The following is a 21,361-nucleotide window of genomic DNA, read 5'->3' on the forward strand; positions in this document are numbered from 1 at the left end:
AGTCTAAGGGTTGTAAGGTGTGGCTACTTTATGGATTACTCCATATTTGTAGAGGAGTTTCTCCATCTGTTTGTTGCAAAAATGACCACTACCATCACTAACAAGACCCTTGGGCACTCCATATCTTGTGAAAATGTGCTTTTTAAGGAATTGGAGGACAATCTGTGCATCACAGGTGGTTGTGGCTATGGCTTCCATCCACTTTGAGACATGCTCTACTGCCACCAAGATATATCTAAAAGAGTATGAAGGGGGAAAGGGTCCCATGAAATCAATGCCCCATAAGTCAAACAGCTCCACTTCCAGGATGAAATTTTGAGGCATCTCATTTCTTTTTGTCAATCCTCCAGTTTTTTGACATTCATTGCATTGGTGAACAAACTCTCTGGCATCCTTGAAGATAGTTGGCCAATAAAACCCACTCTGTAATACCTTTGCAGCTGTTCTCTCTGGTCCAAAGTGTCCACCATATGCTGAGCCATGGCAATGCCATAGTATGTCCTTCATTTCGCTTTCAGGGACACACCTCCTAATCATTCCATCAGAGCATCTCTTGAATAGAAAAGGTTCATCCCACAAGAACTTCCTTGCTTCATTGAGTAATTTCTTCATTTGTTGCTTGGAAAATTCTTGAGGTATCTTCCTTCCTACCTTGTAGTTTGCTATGTCAGCAAACCAAGGTGTCTGTTGAACTTGGAAGAGGTGTTCATCAGGGAAGTTCTCATTTACTTGCTGTGGTTTATCTTGCTTAGCTTCTTGTGGCACCCTTGATAGATGATCTGCTACTTGATTTTCACTTCCCTTCCTATCCCTCACTTCAATATCAAATTCTTGTAGCAGCAACACCCACCTAATGAGCCTTGGCTTTGAATCCTGTTTAGACATTAAATACTTGAGAGCAGAATGGTCAGTGTATACTATAACTTTTGAACCGATCAAGTATTGTCTAAACTTATCAAATGCATATACAATTGCTAAAAGTTCTTTTTCAGTGGTGGTATAATTTTTCTGTGTCTCATTCAACACTTTGCTAGCATAATATATGACATGATGTAATTTGTCCTTCTTTTGTCCCAGTACAGCACCAATAGCAAGGTTGCTTGCATCACACATAAGTTCAAAAGGTAAATTCCAATCAGGGGGTGTGATGATTGGTGCTGTAATGAGCTTTCTCTTGAGAGTTTCAAATGCATGTTTACAGCTGTCATCAAAAATGAAAGGGATATCATTCATTAGTAAATTGCTCAATGGTTTTGCTATTTTTGAAAAGTCTTTGATGAACCTTCTGTAGAAGCCAGCATACCCAAGAAAACTTCTTACTGCTTTCACATTAGCAGGTATAGGGAGTTTTTCAATAACTTCTATTTTAGCTTTATCAACTTCTATACCTCTACATGACACTTTATGCCCAAGAACTATTCCTTCCGGAACCATGAAATGGCACTTTTCCCAATTCAACACCAAATTAGTTTCTTGGCATCTTTTCAAAACAAGAGTTAAGTTATGCAAGCAAGTGTTAAATGAATTACCAAAAACAGAAAAATCATCCATGAAGACTTCTAAGAATTTTTCCACCATATCAGAAAAGATGGAAAGCATACACCTTTGAAAAGTGGCTGGGGCGTTGCACAGCCCAAAGGGCATCCTTCTATAGGCAAAAACTCCAAATGGGCATGTGAAGGAGGTCTTCTCTTGATCCTTGGGGTCCACTACTATTTGATTGTAACCAAAATACCCATCCAGGAAGCAGTAATAAGCATGGCCTGCTAGTCTTTCCAACATTTGATCAATGAAGGGTAGAGAAAAATGATCTTTTCTTGTTGCATCATTCAATCTCCTGTAGTCTATGTACATTCTCCACCCAGTCACTGTCCTAGTGGGGATCAACTCGTTCTTCTCATTGGTGATGACTGTCATACCTCCCTTTTTTGGTACAACTTGAACCGGACTCACCCAAGAGCTGTCTGAGATTGGAAAAATTATCCCAGCATTCCATAGCTTCATCACTTCTTTTTGAACCACCTCTTTTATAGTTGGGTTGAGTCTTCTTTGAGGTTGAACCACAGGTTTTGATTCTTCCTCCAATAAAATTTTATGCATACAGATAGCAGGGTTGATGCCTTTGATGTCCTCAATTGTCCACCCCAAGGCTGTTTTGTGAGCTTTTAATACTTCAATCAACCTTGCTTCCTCATCCATGTTCAAGGAGGAATTTATGATCACTGGTAATGCCTCTGCTTCCCCAAGAAAAACGTATTTGAGATGAGGAGGGAGAGGTTTCAACTCCTGTTTTGGTTTATCCTCTTTCTTGTCTTCAATGAATATTTCTACCACTTCCTCTCCTTGTTCTTTCTGATGCTCCAAATAGTTGTCTTCAAACATTTCTTCTACCAGCCCTTCTATCATATCCACATTCATGTAGTTCTCTTGCTCTGAGGGGTGTCGCATTGATTTGAAGACATTGATTACCATTTGTTCATTATGCACCCTAAAGGTCATTTCTCCCTTCTCCACATCAATAGTGGTTCTTGCTGTGGCTAGAAATGGTCTCCCCAAGATGATTGAGTTATTTCCTTCCCCTTCTGTGTCTAAGATTACGAAGTCTGCGGGGAAGATAAACTTTCCAACCTTTACTAGTAAATTCTCCACAATTTCATTGGGTGTCTTGATTGATCTATCGGCCATTACTAGTGACATCCTGGTAGGTTTGATTTCTTCTATGGCAAGCTTTCTCATCAATGATAGAGGCATCAAGTTGATGCTGGCACCTAGATCACATAAGGCGTTCTCCAATGTTATCTTGCCTATGGTCCATGAAACTACAAAACTCCCTGGGTCTTTGAGTTTTGGTGGGATACCCATCTGGATCACAGTGCTACATTCTTTAGTGAGCATGATAGTTTCCTTTTCTTGCCAACTTCTCTTCTTGTTGATTAACTCCTTCATGAACTTGGCATATAGGGGCATTTGCTCCAGTGCCTCAGCTAAGGGAATATTTATCTCCAACTTCTTGAAAGTTTCAAGGAACTTGTGAAAGTGTTGATCTTTAGCCTCCTTGTTGAATCTCTGGGGATATGGCAGTGGAGGTACAAAGTTCTTCTCTGCTTGTTGCTTTTGATTCTTGGTTGGCTCTTCAATTGCTTCATTCCCCTTTTTTGGAATTTTTTATTGTTCCTCCTTTTCTTGAGTTTGCTTGCTTGCCATTGCATCATCACCATTGGCTTCCTCTGCGTGTGTTAGCTTTCCCCCCTCTATTGGCCTTTTGTTGTTCTCTGCTTGCTTCCTTGTAGTGTCATTGTTGCTCATCAATGTTCTCCCACTTCTTAACTGTATTGCCTTGCATTCTTCCTTAGGATTTGGAATTGTGTCACTTGGCAGGGAACTTGATGGTCTCTCAACAGAAATCTGCTTGGAGATTTGCCTAATCTGTCTCTCTAGGTTCTTCATGGAGGCTTCATGGTTCTTGGTTGTCATTTCTTGGTGTTTCCACATTTTGTCTATCAAGGTCTCCAAGTTAGTGATTCTTTGAGAGTCATGTGAAATTGGCTGGTTATGGGGTGTTGAGGGTTGGTGGTAAGTGTTTTGGTTTGTGGGTTGGTTATTGGATGGATAATGGCTGGAGTTGGGGTGGTTGTTTTGGGGTTTTCTGTAAGGGTTTTGGGTGGTTTGCTGCTGGTTGTTGTTTTGGTTGTTTCTTGAAGTGTTTTCATTTGAATTTCTTTGCCATGGTTGTTGGTTTTGGTTATGGTTATCTCCCCACCTCAGGTTTGGATGGTTCTTCCATGAAGGGTTGTAAGTATCACCATAGACTTCATTTGACCCAGGATTTTGGTTGTGCATGTACTGGACTTGCTCCTGCTGTTGCTCCTCTTGAGTTTCTTCATTTGTTCTCCATGTGGTTGATGGTTGATTGGTGCTTACTGCTGCAACTTGGAGGCTATCAATCCTCTTGGCCATTTGCTCAAATTGTTGTTGAATCTGCTGCTGCATCAATTTGTTTTGAGCTAGGATTGAGTCCAATCCTTCCAACTCCATCACTCCCTTCCTCTGTGATGGTTGGCGTTGCCTTTGGTGAGCGAAGAAATATTGGTTGTTAGCTACCATATCAATGAGATTTTGAGCTTTTTCTGCAGTTTTCATGAGTTGCAAAGAGCCTCCAGCTGAATGATCCAAGGCCTCTTGAGATTTCAATGTCAAGCCTTCATAGAAATTCTGTAATCTATCCCACTCATTGAACATTCCAGGGGGACACTTCCTGATCAGAGCCTTGTACCTTTCCCATGCCTCATATAATGGTTCAACCTCCATTTGGGTGAATGTTTGTACTTCAGTCTTCAATCTGATAACCCTTTGAGGTGGGTAAAATTTGACAAGGAATTTGCTCACTAGATCATCCCAATTGTCAATGCTGTCTCTTGGGAAAGATTCCAACCATTGGGTGGCTTTGTCTCTGAGAGAGAATGAAAATAGCAGTAGCTTATAGCTGTCAGGATGCACTCCATTGGTTTTAACAGTGTCACAAATCCTCAAGAAAGTGGACAAGTATTGATTTGGATCTTCAAGTGGTCCTCCTCCATAAGAGCAATTGTTTTGAACTAATGTGATGAGTTGTGGCTTTATTTCAAAGTTATTTGCATTAACATTTGGGGTATGAATGCTACTCCCACAATGTCTAGGATTTGCAAATGTGTAGGAGGCGAGAACTCTTCTCTGTGGTGGATTGTTGTTGTTATTAGCTGCTCCTCCTTGTGGATTATTTGGAATTGTTGTATGTTCCTCCATATCTTGGAACTCTTCTTCTTCCAAATCCTCTTCTCCAACAATATTTTTCCCTCTTTCGGCTCTTCTTAATCTCCTGAGGGTTCTTTCGTCTTGTTCACAAAAGGTTGGTATAGCTCTCCTTGTCCCTGACATGCAAACAGGACCTAAAAGTCATATAAAACCAGAAGGATAGCAATACTTCAATCCATGATGAAATTGTAGTTAGCTCAAGAAAAAAATCAAACAGTTAGTAGGTTAATCCAAAGTTAGAGAAACGAAAAATAAAAATGATAGATCTAGATCTCCACTTCACTTAATCATTGTCAATCTATTTCAATCCCCGGCAACGGCGCCAAAAACTTGATGTGTGGAAAACGATCCAACACGAAACTAACCGGCAAGTGCACCGGATCGCATCAAGTAAAATAAAACTCACGGGAGTGAGGTCGATCCCACAGGGATTGAAGGATTGAGCAATTTTAGTTTAGTGGATGACTTAGTCTAGCGGATCAAGATTTGATTTGAGTGGTTTGTATTCGACAGAAGCTAAATTGCATGAAATTTAAAAGAAGAGGGGCAATTGGCAAGAATTTAAAGTGCAGAGAAATTAAAAAGCTGAATCTTAAAGTGCAAGTAATATAAATTGCAGAAACTTAGATTGCAAGAAATGTAAATTGCAGAATCTTAAAATGCAGGAAATGTAAACGGCTTGAATTGTAAAGGGAATTGGGAATTGGACTTGCAGAAATTAAACAAAAAAAAGTAAAATGCAATAAACAGAAAAGTAGAAGATGACTTGGATTAAACCGGATCTAAAACGGAAATGGGGAAAAAAACTTGGTGTAGCAATGAAATAAGGAAATTGAAATTTAAAACTGTAGATCTCAGGACTCAAGAGACTAGATATCTGAGTCTAGATCTCACTGCCTTCCTAGATCCAGCAAGAACAATTGCAAAGGAAATAAAGAAATGTAAATTGCAGAAAGAGTAGAAGAAGAAGCAATTAACAGAAATGGAAATTTAATTATGCAGAAAATTAAACAAGATCTCAAGGTGAGATTGAAACAGAAGTTCTTCAATTCTCCACCCAAGATCCCAAGCAAGAAAAGTAAAGAGTGCTGAGCAAGAACAAGGAAGAAGAGAGATCAATTCTCCTTCCTAATTCTCTAGAATTCTAAAACAACAATTCAAAAATCTAAAGGTGAGTTCTCCACTGTAAGTCTCTAAGAATTCTAAAAGAAAAACTCCTCTCCAAAACCTAAATCCTAAGCTATTTATACACTTTCTTCAAATGGTCTTCAAGCCTTGAATTGGGCCTTTGCTCTTGATGGAATTGGGTTGATAAAGGCCTCGGTTGATTGCTCTTGGAGTTGGAGAGAAATCCATTGTGAACTGGGTTATAAATCATAAAAGCTTGAGTCAAAGTTTGAGGCAAACTTTGGCTCAAGCTTTTCATATCAGCTGCCCCCATTTGCTGCTACCAACGTTTGGGCTAAAGTTTGAGGTCAAACTTTAGGCCAAACGTTGATCCCTTGTGTGCATGTGTGGCGCCAACGTTTGCCAAAAAGCTTGAGGCAAACGTTGGCGCAAGCTTTTCTCCTCCAGGGTATGTTGGTGTGGCGCCAACGTTTGCCAAAAAGCTTGAGGCAAACGTTGGCGCAAGCTTTTTCCTCCAGGGTGTTTGTTTGTGGTGCCAACGTTTGCCAAAAAGCTTGAGGCAAACGTTGGCGCAAGCTTTTGCTTCTTCCAGGGAGGTTTCAACTTTTCCAAAAGTTTGAGCTAAAGTTTGAGGCAAACTTTGGCTCAAACTTTTTGTTCTCTCTTGCTCCTAACCATTTCTTCTTTCTTCAACCTTCTTCAAAGCTCTTTTCACCTATCATCAATCAACCAAACACATCAAAGCTATGCTCAAAATCATGAGTTTGTTATTTTTTCATAATATATGACAATTATAGCATAAAATCTCATGAAATTGCATTAATTCATCCATGGTTGATTGAATCAAAGGAAATATGAAATTTCACCCAATTGGCTTACTTATGGCTCAAGAAAGTGCATAAAATCAATTGAAAACAAAAGAAAAAGACTAGTGAAACTAGGCTAAGATGACTTGTCATCAGTAAGTGAATCTCAGATCTGGGTGGTGGCTATAAATAAGACAAAATCCACTCTCACAAAACTCGCACTCTGTTCTCTGCTTCAATTCTAGCAACACACTCTAAAGGAACTTAATAATCACAACGAAATTACTTATTTGTACTTGGAGAAAAACAAAAAATAGAAGAAAGAGTAACCAATGACTGAGACAATATAACAAACAGAAATAGCACAAAGCTAAATAACAAGCTTAGTGATAAATATAACAAACATAAGGCTTAAGAAACAAATATAAAGTGAAATAGTTCTCAAACAATTCAAATTCAAAGTAACAACAGGAATACTATTTGCATGACCTAAACTTGTCAATGAAAAGGATATGTAAACAGGTGCTCAAATAGAGCAAAAGAAGAACGGTAGAATTATCAATACCTGCAGAAGAATGCCAAAAATGAGAATCTCATAAAAAACGCAAGCAATGATAATCGAACAATGACTGACGGTGATGAACGCGAGCAGAGAGGAACGAAGCTCGACGAAAAGAGAAGCAGAGGATTGAAGCTCAACAAGCAGATGATCAAATCTCAACGACTAAAGAATCGAAGCTCAACGAGGAGAGGAGCAGAGGATTGAAGCACATTCACGAGCATAGAAGCTCAAAGCACATTCACGAGAAGAGAAAATCGAAGCTCATTCGCGAATAGAGATTGAGATCGAAGCTCAATAAAGAAACGCGTGTCATCATCAAATGGATTGAAGAACCAAAGAGGAACGAAACATTTGGAATGGATTGAGGATTTTGTGATTTTATTAATTGAAATATTTTAGAAATTTTGTTAAGGTTGGGGGTTTTAGGAACGAAACATTTTGGAATGAATTGGGATTTTCTTTTCCTTCTTTTTCTCTTTCTCTGCATAATATAGCTTATTTTTATTTTTTTAAAATATTAAAAATTTTAGACAACACTTGAAACGTGAAGTTTAAAATAAATTTAAAGACAACCTTTATAAAATGTAATATATTATTTTTATAATAGTTGTTTTTGTATATTTAATATAGCAACACTTGATAAATGTCTTTTAATTTATCAGAGATATCACCTACAATATGTTGTTTGAAAATTTGTTGTTATAATTTTATTTTATTGCCACTAGTATAAAAGGTTGCTTTTATTTTATATTTTGATTATGTTACGTGTACATTAAAATTAACTACCAAAGTCAGCCATCAGTATAAAATATATGTTGAAATACAATACACATTAAAAATAAATTAAATTACACATATATTTATATACAAATACATTGATAACTAATTTTAGTGTACAAATAACATTTTTGTTTGTCTTTTGTTGCTGTAAAAGGCTTGTATGTGTGTTTTCTTGAGAAAAGGAAGCAGAGAATTGAAAGAGGGTTAAAGAGCGTGTGTTTGAAAGAGAAAGAAGAGTCACGTAGTGGGTTAAAACTTAAGAGGGGTGAGCCGGTGAGGGACTACTTCACGGGACTGCAGTGCGCGAATGCATATCGCCTATGCACTCCAGAAACGACGTTTTTACGCATGCTATCTGCAACATTTTCACAGCTTTGTAAAATACCATTTTTACTTATAGATAAGTATTTTTTCAAAAGACACAAAATTATTAAAGTAATTTCTGTGACAGCTCATTTCATCACTTAAGGAAGGAATTGGCCATCGTCACGATAGCATTGGCCTTCCTAGAAAGGTCACCTGTGATTCTTATTTAGAGCATGTTAAATTCTTGGTTTATTTTCTTTTTAAGAATAGATAAGGATGCGAACGGGATGGGACAAGGTGGGAGATGTCTTCTAGCTCTCTGTTCTCGAATCCTAATCTTTGTTAATATTGTATGTGTAAGGAATAATGTATAAAATTAGTCTTACATTAAAGAAAATAAGAGTGAGGAGAATATAAAATGAGAACACACCACTTAAAAAATATTTTGAATTGAATGTGGTGTCTTCTTATTTTATATTCTCTCATTTGATTCCTTTTTAAAATTTCTTTGGTAGTCAAGACCTTTCCATAGTAACTCAACAATCTTCTTCTTGTTCTTACTCATATCTCTCTCGGAGAAAAATATTTAATCTCATTCCCATTGCCCACCTCCCTACAGTCCTAATGAGGATCCCCATTTTTCATTTTCAACTTCAAATATTTTTTCCATCATCAAAAGAACAGATTCCAACAAACAACTCCACTCCAAAGTTCTCATTAAAATAAATTAAAACATAAATCAAAAATTTTGCGTAATATTTTGTTCACACAATTTCAAATAGTGAATAAGGTAAAAACTAGATCAACAAAATTTTTGTTCAACAAAATTAAACAATAAGACACAATTTCAAACAATAAATCACAATTAGCATAAATTTTTTCAATAAAAATCAAACAAATATAATTTTTCCTCTGCTCAACATATCATGAAAAGAAAAAATCAACAAGCAAGAAGAGAGAAGAGTGCCGGACAAAGAATGGACAAGGGAAGAGGAGACTCATACTAGAAGAGCATCAGAGATATGGGGGAACGATGAAGCAACAGTGAGAACGACGGAGCAGGGCGAGAATGATGGAGCAGCGATGGGAACGACGGAGCAGCGACAACGCAAGAGAATCAGGTAACAAAGGAGCGAAGAGCGATGCCGGAAAGCAGAGAATAAAGGACCCAGGAACAATGTGTGCGAAGGCTGAAGAAGTGGATTTTCCCTCGGGTTCCCATGCTTATCTCCGGAAAATTTATCCCCACATCCCCATTTTCACGATAAAAATTCTCCATCTAGGAATTTCCGTTTCGAATGATCTCTCTTAGAGAATTTTCACCATTCTTATGTGTTTGTTTGGGTGCTATTATTTTAATAAAAAATATATTTTTTTTATTTTTTGATGTGTTTAACAAATTTTTAGTAATAAAAATAAAAATATTAAAAAATTAAAAAAATCTTTTTTAAAAAACTACAATATTTTGGTCCTGTAATGTTTAAAAGAAGAACGAAAAAACCTACCTGAAGAATTACAAAATCAAGAAAATCCTCTTATTAATAAATTAATTAATTAAGTACTCTTGTCCTTGGAAAGCTCAAACGCATTACAGGGCAGTTACACTTATACGCGAGACAAAATAAAACGTTACACGAAAAACATGCTAACTAGGTTCTCCATCTCCATACACAAATTACACATTACGTGAAAGAAAAAAAAAGGTAGATATTTGTTTGTAGGTAGGTGTTTGAAAAGGCATCCATATATATATATTCTTAGAGTTGTTCTACGGGTGTAAGGGGCTGCTGTGTTCTGATCCTAGTCTTCCTGAGCCTCTCAGCGATGATGAAAGAAAGCTCAAGAGATTGTGAAGCATTGAGCCTTGGGTCACAGTGAGTGTGGTAGCGTGAGCTCAAGTCATCGAATGTGACGGTTCTTGATCCACCAATGCATTCGGTAACGTTCTGACCCGTCATTTCTAGGTGAACTCCTCCTGGGTGGCTTCCTTCTTGCTCATGCACATCAAAGAATGCTCTCACTTCAGCCTGTTCCAAATTCAATAATATTATTAATCATAGGTTGGTTGTACCATTTACAAGTGAGAGTAATATGATTTCTCTTTTTCATAAATAATTCATTGTAATTCAAACTTAAAAGTGGTCAAGCAAGTACAAAAGAAACCACTGTCTTATTAAAACCTCACACAATAATCTATTAAATGATAATAAATAAACCCTCAAATAATAATCTATTAAATAAGAGTAAATATATTAGACATGTATGTTGAATAGAATGCAATCATGTAAACGCTAAACATACATTTTTATTTTAAATAAAGTGATCATATTCATAATCAACTTCTAAATTATTGTTAATCGCTGTTTTTCCACTAATAAGAGTGACACACGTCTTGTGAGTTGTGATGTTTCTTTCTATTATAGTGGGCAAGAATTTATAATCACAACCACATGGGTCCCAATGAGTCTAAATCCCACCTTCTATTAAAGAAATGGAGCCGAATATATACATCAATTTTGCATTTTTCGCTAAACCAAAAGAATAAGGTAAAAAAAATGAACAAAGAAAGACTTGAAGACTTCTCACTATTTCACCTACTACCTCACCCACCCCACTCTAAATATATTAGATTTTAACTTAAGAGAGTTTGGTAGCCCACTAGCCCACCAGGTAAGACCAGATACCTTTTCCTTCTTTCATTTTGAAGTTTGAAATGAAAACCCATTAAAGAATATCACTGCCAGAGTGAAAAATCTTATTTTGGCAGATTCAGCTTAAAAAATGTTTAATTTTTGGTGTCCTCCTAGTAATGTAAAACTATAGACAGCTATATTGCGTATGATTGGATAAAAGTATTGAAAAATTTTTAAATATTTAAGAACATTGCTATTTTAGTAATTTTAATCATTGATTTTTATTATAAAATAAAAAAAGTTTGAGGTATTCAAAAAAAATTAGTATTTCAGTATTTTTAGTTATTGATCTCAATTATATATAAATTTTATTATTGAGATCAATAGCTAAAATCATTAGAATATCAGTATTTTTGAAATACTTAAAAAAAAATTTATAACTATAACATATATGTATAAAATTAAGAATGACTAAAATTACTAAAACACTAGTATTTGTAGAACACTTGAAAATATTCTAAAAAGTATAAAATAAAATATCGTTGTGACACTTAAATAGTTAAATCTAAGTATAAAAAAAATTGTCGGACCGGCAAACAGTGAGAATAGGAGTAGAGGACAAACATATCGTACCCTGATGGCATCGAAGGGGCGAGTTTTGAGACCACATGGAGCCTTAATTGTGTTTCCATGCATAGGATCGCTGACCCATGTGACAATTTGTCCTGCTTTCCTCACAGCCCTAATTAGGTGTGGAAGCTTCACTCTCATGTTTTCAGCTCCCATCCTTGTGATTATGGTAATTCTCCCTGGTTTGTTTTGTGGGTTCAAGATATCAATGAGTTTAACTAGCTCATTTGGATCCATCTTATCGCTCACCTACACCATTAAATAAAACAACATACAAAATCAGCAAAGCCATTAAGACTCAAGATTTATGCTTTCGAACAAATTGATACATTAATATTATTATATTAGTATCTTGATGTATCAATTTGGTCAAAAACAACAAAAAATGAGTTCGATGCTTACATTACATGGGTAAAATATGTTTTTTTCCTTAACGTTAGTAATTTTTTTAACGTTTAATTTTATTTAATTTTATCCTAAATGTTTTTATATGTGTCAAAAATACTCATCTAAAACGTTAGAAATAAAATTAGTTTTGATACAAATAAAAAACATTAAAGATAAAATTAAATAAAATTAAACTATTTAAATTTTAAAATATTTTCTTTTAAAAAAAAATCGTAAAGGTCGTAAACAAAAAGTATTCTTTATCTTTTTTACATACTATTTTTTATAAGAATCATTTGCCAACCTTGATTCCTAGGGGATTGGCAACTCCTCTTAAGAACTCAACATGGGCACCATCCAATTGTCGGGTTCTTTCCCCAACCCAGAGCATATGGGCAGAGCAGTCATAGTAGAGTCCAGAAGTTGAATCCAACCTAGTGAGTGATTGTTCATATGGCAACAACAAACACTCATGTGAAGTCCAGAATTCAGTTGTTTTCATTATAGGATGGTCCACCGTGAGCCCTGCGGCGGCCATGAAGCCGAGGGCCTCATCAACTCGGTGAGCAAGCTCTTGGTACCTACCATGCCAAAAATAGAACAAATTTAATTTTCAACCCAAGCCAAACTTATCATAGAAAAGTTTGCTAGAATGGAAGCATTTCACATTGATAGAGAAACATGTACTATTTTTCAAAATATTTTTTTCTCCTGAATATAGGTGGATGTATCTCTATGCTATTTATATCCCCAATTAAATGCAATAAAAGCTTTTTTTTCTTACAATATCTTTTAACCCAGCAGGTAAAGGACTAATTCGTTACGAATCTGAACTCGACTAAAAGATTTACAAGCTAGCCAATAAGTTATTGTATAGATAAGTGGGTTTCCAACACTTAAACGAACAAGTAATTAACCATTTGACCAATACAGGTTGGTTAAATGCTATAAAAGTTTTTTTCAGTGATAAAATGCCATAAAAGATTAAAAGTTATTAGCAATACATATAAACAAAACTTGTGCCCCATTAAATTCAGTAGTCATGCCAACTACATAATTATGCATATAATCTAATATCATTTTGTCTCTACACAATTTTTTAGTGGGAAAAGTATAGGGGCAGCAGTTTTGTTGAATTTTGGCCAGCATGTAACCAGCAGAGAAAGGTGAGTCATTGGATAAAATCTCACACCAATCTCACACTATTAAATCATCATTGATGGCTATTTGATAGCTATCAATCACAAAAGTTGCTGGCCCCTAGCATTGTTCTTTCACAGTGATTTAGCCTTGTGAAAAACGTGTGATGATCTGATGGACATAGCCATTCATAGTGGACTAAAATTGAGACGAGAGGACAAGTTGTAACTGTTGAAGTCCACTTCTTTTGTAAGTAACACCAAGACACTTAGACACCATCCACCTTCCATGTGAACCGTGTACCCATTTACAGCCCCTTAAGATTCAGTTATTCCTTATGCTTTCTTTAAAGTATGAAAATTTTGCATTTTTAGTGTCCGGTATTGGTTTATTTGAGTGAGAAAAGTATTTCTTATAAAAAATAATACTTTTATTAAATTTTAAATATATTTGGATATATTTTTTAAAATAAATACTTTTATTTAAAAAAATAAATTATTTACTTTTTTTAAAAGCCAACAATATCTTATTTTTAAAAAAACAGAAACAAAAGATCTTTTTAATATTTTAAAACCCTTTTAAAAAAACTATCTAAATATAAAATCATTTTTATCTATTAAAAAAAGATATTTTAAAAAAATAAAAAATAAATATTTTTTTTAAAAGCAAATACCCTTAATAACTTATATACACGTAGGGATGGCAACTGGGCGGGTACGGGCGGGTTTTTGCTCTACCCGACCTCACCCCGCCCTACAAAAAACCCGCATCAAACCCGTCCCGTCCTACTCGCGGGTAGTAAAATGTTAAACCCTAACCCGTCCCTACAGGTACTCGTCCTGCCCCTACCCGCCCCTATAATTATTAAATCTAACAAATAAAATTAAATTTTAAAAATTATATAATTACCATTTACATACATAACATAAATTAAAGTAAAAATTTATATATAATATAAATCACTTTACTAATTATTTTATATATGTTACATATATTATATATTAAAAATATATATTATATATATCGGGGCGGATAGGAGCGGATTTAACATAAACACGACCCCGTCCCGCCCCGCCCAAAAATCCGTCCCGCTAAAATCTGCCTCGGTGCGGGAGAGGATAATTACCCATTCCGAACGGATAGGGACGGAGTGGATACCTGCAAGTTGGGTAGTGTTGCCACCCCTATATACACGGCAACCAAAATAAGCTATGGCCAACCTAGATCTGTGCATAGATTATCACTAAAGCGGATCAAGGAGTTAACGAAAATTTGTCATGTGCTGATGTGCAATGTATAAAAAAAATTGTCTAATTTTGCTTAGAGCATCAAATATTAATTGTAAATACATTATGTTAATTTTTTTTAAATAATTTATATCACTAATTAAGTATGTGTAATGAATATAACTGGGCTTAGCCCGAGTAACAGAAATAGGTTTGAATATTAAATATTATCAAAAATATTTTAAAAAAATGAGTATTAGAAATTGTAAATAGAAAGTGAATATTAAAATTGTGAAATGTCTTATCACATTTTCCCTTCTCTCTGGATTTCTTCTTATAACTAAAGTATTATTTTCCTAGGAATATATGGTGTTTATTATTACTTAGTATCTAAATTTTGTCTAATTTATTTTTTATAATATATTTTAAATATTTAAACATTATTTACTTTTGTATTTTTTAAATTAAATATTAATTTTTAACTTTTTTTATAAATTAGACACCACTTTCTAAACAAAATAATTATCACCTCTTTTCGTTTGTATTCCAAATACTCTAATGAATCCATTTTCTATACCGTTACATATTATACATTAATTTATAGGTTTTTAAGTAGTTAACTAGCTAGGTAGGATAATATAAAGAGCATAGAAAGAAATGCGTGGAAAGAAATACAGAACAAACTAGCATACAAACCTGTCTCCCTGTTCACTATGTTGAGTAAAGTCCAAATTCCATTGAGTGACCCTCTGCATAGCAGCGTAGCCACCGGTGGCAAAAGCTCTGAGAAGGTTGAGAGTGGCAGCGGCTTGACAGTAAGCTCTGATCATCCTCTGTGGATCTGGAATCCTCGACTTCTCATCAAAAGCATCTCCATTCACGTTGTCACCTCTGTAGCTGGGCAGCTTCACCCCGTTCTTCTCCTCAAATGGGTCCGATCTTGGCTTTGCAAACTGACCCGCCATTCTCCCCACCTACAACCACATTGTCATACAAATGGACAATAATCTTTGTGTTCATCCTTAATACTCATATTTTGGAGTCTGTATATATCTGCCACTAATTCTATTCCAGGTAGTGACACAAAGTTACAAGCAAAATTACTTAACTTCTCTTTTTGGTGACTTACTTAACTTCTATAATGAATTGAACAAAAATATATCCGAAAAAAGAAAATTGAATGAATAAAAAAATATTAAAAAACCATCGAAATTTATTGCTTTTTGCCATTACTTAATCATCAACTCAATTTTTTTAGTCTAATTTATTTATTCTAGTAATCTAATCATATACTTTATCCTATAATTTTAAACACTGATGGCAAAAACAATAAATTCTTATGATTTTCTAGTATTTTTCTAAAAATAATTTTAAAACAACACACAAAAGTTTGAAAAATTGAAAAAAAAAAGCTACCAACCATCAAGTAATTTCATGTTTCTATATCAGTTCTATATATCTCATTTTAAACAAACAAAATATATACACACAACGTCTCTATTATAATTTCTAAATAAGTTAAATACAGATACCAAAAACTATATACTAAAAGTGTTGTATTAAATATTATTTAAATAATAATATGAATATAAATATTTTCTTAAGGAAAAGTTTAGGGAGTCAGCAGTTTTATTAAATTTTGGCCTGTAACCAGCAGAAAAATGTGAACTATCGGATGAAATCTCATATCAATTTTACATTATTAAATCATTATTGATGACTATTTAATGGCTACTAATCACAAAAGTTACTCGCCCTAGCATTGCTCTTTTTTTAATGATATGACATAGCAATGAATATTAAGTAAAAAATTAAATATGTAATGTATAAAAATGTATTAACGAAAAATTAATATTAATAATAATAATAAGAGAAAGGCATCCATTAAGCAATAAAATCAAAGAAAAAATTTTATTGAAAATCAAATTTTTATGTTTTCAATAAATTGAATCTGTTAAAAGAAATCCCATCTAATTAATTAACAATTATTAAAAAGCTAATATTTTTAAATTTTAATTTTTTCAATAAATTATATATATTAAAATTAATTATTTATATAAAATACATATTAAATATAAAATATATATTAAAAATAAATTAAATATATATATATATATAATTTAATAAGTAATTTTAGTATGTAACTAACATTCAGTTAGTTCTTATAACAAGAAACAAAGAGATTTACAATTACTTCTGAATATGTCTCACAATTGATTTTGACTCTAGAATTGAAATTTTTGTTAGGTACCTTTATGACGGGCATCTGGCCACCAAACATCAATACAGCACCCATCTGGAGGAGAATCCTGAATGTATCACGAATGTTGTTAGCATTAAACTCTTTGAAGCTCTCAGCGCAATCTCCACCCTGCAACAAGAACGCCTTCCCCATCGCCGCCTCCCCAAGCTTCTCCTCAAGGCTCCGCGCCTCCCCGGCGAACACGATCGGCGGGAACGCGTCCAGCGTCTTCAGCACCGCCTCCAGCTCCTCCTTGTTCGGGTACTCCGGCAGCTGCAGTGCCCGCTTCAATTTCCAGCTGTCCGGGGTCCATTTTCCCTGCACAGCGTTACGAGCCGGAGCGGTTGCGGCTGCAGCTGCCACTGCGGAGGATGCTGGCTGCGACTTGTCAGCCGGCTTGTCGGAGACCACCGGGTTAACGTTCTTGGTGGGCTCGGCTGCATGGACGGCTAGAATGGGCCTGGAAGTGAGCTTAGTCCCGGGTCTGATGCTGTTGGTGGATGGGCATAGGGAGTGGTTTGTTGGGGGCATTAGGGTCTTTGCAGGGATGAGGGAGTTGGAAGTTGAGATAGCCATTATGCTTTCTTGCTGATTTGGGTAGGCTTTTTCTCTGAGAAAGGATCTACGGGAGATTCCTTTTTTAAAAAAAAAAAAAAAACAATTTCTCTCTTGGTTTAGGTCACACTTTTTCAGAGGTGCCTGAAGAGCATGAGGGAGGTTTGTGGTAGGTTTTATAAGAGAAAAAAGAGAGCAACTATGGCTCTATGAGGTTGTTGGTGTGGGGGTAAGTGAGTTGGGTAGAGAGAGATCGCGGCGTGGTAGTTGGGAGGAGAAGGGTGTTCTCGTCAACTCAGTTCTCTTTAGGGTATAATTGGAAACTTTTGGAGAGTGGAAAGCTGGCAACCAAGTCAAATTGCTTGATTATTACAAAAATGTTACATCTCATTAAAATTAATTATTAATATATTTATATATAAATATATATTATTTATAAAAAATATAAAAATTAATATTTTTATTAAAATTTAATCAATACTTAATTAATAAAATAAAAAAAAAATAATTTTATATTATTAAATATAATTTTATATTATTAAAAATATTAATAATAATAATTAATAATTATAAATTATAAAATTTATTAATTTTATAATATTTATTTTAATTTATTTTTAATATATATTTATATTTTAATATATATTTTATATTAATAATTAATATTAATAACTAATTTTAGTATACACTAACATAAATATTTATTAATTACATTTGATATGCTTCACCTACTAATTTCTATTTTATATGTATAGACGTATAGTTATATAAAAACTTAATAAACAATAATATTTTGAAAACAATTAGAAAAATCGTTCAAATAGTTTTAAAATATTTTATTTAGTATTCATTTGTTAAAGTAGTTATTTAATTTAAATATAATAAATATATAATTATAAATATTAATTAAATAAAATAATTTTAATTATTCTTTTTATAATATTACTGTTTATTATGTTTATATATCAAAAAAATAAAAATATTAATATAACTTATACACAAATATAATTTATATCTATATTTATAAATATTTTATATATAATAAATATATAATTTATATTTATATTTATTAAAATTTTATATATATAAATCAATACAGTTTGTACTTAAATTTTTTTAAAATTTATATACATAAATTAATAAAATTTATTTATTAAAAATAATTTAATATTTATACTAAATAAATAATAACTAAAAACACTAAAAATTGTTAATACCAACAATTTTTCTTAGTTTAATTTATTGTTATCAATGTAATATAAATAATTATATTCGATAGAGACATACCCCAGCCCAATTAATTTGAATGGAATTTTGTTTTGTTTTATTAACGAGACGGAAGGTGCGACTGCGTGCATTTATGTTGAGATAACTGACCTGGCTTACCATGCATCTAAATTTAGGCTTTTTTACCCCGCAAAATCTAATAATGATGTGTATTGTCTTATATGTTATTTATAAGTTAAATTATTTTATTAGTCTTTTATAATTTTTTTAACATTATAATTAGGTTTTTTTATTTAAAAAAATTTCAATCATTTTTTATATTAATTTTAATTTTATAATTAGATTCTTATCATTTTAAAATTATTTATGTCAACAGAATAATTTTTTTTTATAAATTTACTAAAATGATCTAATATTAAGAATTAAAGTTGCGTTTGTTTCTAAGATTAGGACAAGACAACATATTAAGAACAAAATTTAAGGATATAGAGATACAGAATTTAGTATTTTTATATTCTGTTTGGTGATAAAATAGAAAAAATTATAAAAATTTAATTTATTCTCATTTTTTTCATTCAAAAAATTTGAGAAAAAAAATATAATAAAAAAATAGTAAAATTAAAACTAATGAGAAGTGTTAGATGGAAGAGAGGGAGAGTGTATCCTTGGGGAGGAAGGAAGTCTCCTTTTTATAGTAAAACCTCTAAGACTAAATATAGAATTCAAATTCAAACTAAATCAAATCAAAATCAAATCTAATCATTTAAATCTGAAATCTTTTTTTAATGACTCTTTGACTAACTAGTGAATTTCCTTATAATTTAAGCTTGGTGTCTTCAAGTCTTCGTTAATTACAAAAATTTCTCGGGGATGGTGCTGTTATAGGCGTTCGGCACCACTTTGGTGGCGTTTGGTGCCTCTTTTTACGCAATTATGCACTTCCTTGCTGCCTGTTGGGTGCTAAATGCCAGAGGAGTGGAATTTAGCGCCAGGAGTCCTGAGAAGAATTGCTGTTGGATGCGGTTTGGCTCTAAGCGCCAATGTCGCGGCATTTAGTGCCATGATGCCATAGAAAAAGTATAGACATTATATATCGTTGGAAAGCTCTGGAAGTTGGCTTTCTAATGCTACTAGAACCGTATCAATTGGACCTCTATAACTCAAGTTATAATCATTGGAGTGTGTAGAGGTCAGGGTTGACAACATCCACGGATGTTCTTTGCACTTGTCTTTAAATCTTGGTTCCTCCTTGTTATTTTGCTTCTCTTTTCCCAATATTTTCCTACAAGAATCATGAAACTAAGGAAATCAAAGTACTAATAGAAAAGCCTTGAAAATTATATAATTATTAAGCAAAAGTCACAACTTTTCTATAAGAAATGCTAATGAAAAGTGCTTAAGATGCTCGCGCATCACCGTTCCACTCCTTCCCTCTGTCGTTGTGGCTACAGTTCCCACTGTGCCAATCTTCCCTTTGTTCTGAGTCTTCGCTGTCGATCCGTTATGCATCGTCTTTACCACCTCATTTATGCGTTGTTGCCAACATTTTTTGCCTCAGATATGCTTTGTTATCTCTATTATAAGTCATCGTTGCTGCTAATGATCTGCTTTGCTGTTGTTACCGTATTCTGTGTTGTCATCTGTGGTTTTCTTCTTTTGTGGAGTTATTGCTGATTTTTTAGATTTTGTAGTATAAATTATCTAATAAACTGAAGGAATTTTAATATGTGATATGTTGTAATGTTGATATTGTTTAATATGTTGCATTGATGGTGTTGTTGTGTTGTTCATAATTTGGATTCTGGACATCTGTTGTCATTGTCATCTGATCTAAGACCCGGGTACAAACCTAGAACGGATTCGGTATGAATTTGGTCCAAATGTTTGAAATTTCATCGAGTCTAGAGTCGTGTAACGTTTGAAAAATAAATCCACAAATAATTTAGGGTTGGATCTGAGCCAAGTTAAACTCGGCTTTATCGGACTCATGATCACCCTTAGTGAAAATTATTGGAGTTAGGGATAGAATATGCTTAGAATTTAGGAGTGGTTAGGTTAGATTAGAGGGTAATTTTATGATGTGACAATCTTATGCTGACTTGTCATTGACACATCAGTTAAAGATAGTCACACGGTATCTCTATTAACAATGTTAACCCTGAAGAATATAATTGAAATATATCTAAAATGTTAAAGATTAAAAGTACACTCCACCCTAATATCAAGTTAGGTTTAATTACTTTATCAGTCCTTATAGTTTTATTAAAATTTTAATTAAGTCCCTAATTGTGGCAACAAATCGAGAAGAAGAAAATAATTAGTTTCATAAAAAATGTGTATATATATTTTTAAAGGGTTAAGTATACCATTTTTGTCTCTATCATCTTGAAAAAAAAATCAAAATTGTCTCTGACATTTTTTTTTTATTAATATTATCTTCAACATTAGAAATTATTTTAAAATCATTATTTTTACATGAAATATTAATTACATGACAATTTTTTCCTAAAAAATACTCTCTTTCACTCACTAACCATCCATTATCATCATCTGCTCATTACCATCACCATTACCCTCTCTCTCTCTCTCTCTCTCTCTCTCTCTCTCTCTCTCTCTCTCTCTCTCTCTCTCTCTCTCTCTATGCAATTCAAGCCAAGCTTATGTAACTATTAAATCCGAGTTTTAGCTTTCTTCAAGACGGTGTTACTGAAACTACCAAAGAGGTCGCAGTCTTAGTGACGATAATGAGGGGCGACGGAGTTGACAAGCCTGACGTCCGTAAGGGGGACAATGCCATTATCATCTCGAAAACGGTAGTTGATATCTTGCAAGACTTCGACGAGCATTTTGGCGAAAAGTCTGCCGTTTAGGACGACTTCTTGGGCTCATCGGACCCTGACGGCTACGAGCTTCATGGCTTTGGTTATTTTATGAGTGTTCTTAACAGT

General features: G+C 33.8%; 1 protein-coding gene across 1 annotated transcript; it reads right to left on the reverse strand.

The window, feature by feature from the left end:
- Positions 1-9,886: 9,886 nt before the first annotated feature.
- On the reverse strand, positions 9,887-17,507 carry LOC112765509 (phospho-2-dehydro-3-deoxyheptonate aldolase 1, chloroplastic). The gene is made up of 5 exons (XM_025811406.3): positions 16,641-17,507; positions 15,086-15,363; positions 12,328-12,604; positions 11,640-11,885; positions 9,887-10,400 (listed from the first exon to the last, which is right to left on the reverse strand). The coding sequence occupies exons 1-5, from the start codon at positions 17,205-17,207 to the stop codon at positions 10,131-10,133; spliced, it is 1,638 nt and encodes a 545-aa protein (XP_025667191.1). The 5' UTR covers positions 17,208-17,507; the 3' UTR covers positions 9,887-10,130.
- Positions 17,508-21,361: the final 3,854 nt, after the last annotated feature.

Source organism: Arachis hypogaea, chromosome 17 (genome assembly GCF_003086295.3).
Source record: "Arachis hypogaea cultivar Tifrunner chromosome 17, arahy.Tifrunner.gnm2.J5K5, whole genome shotgun sequence".
Classification (NCBI taxonomy): Eukaryota; Viridiplantae; Streptophyta; class Magnoliopsida; order Fabales; family Fabaceae; genus Arachis; species Arachis hypogaea.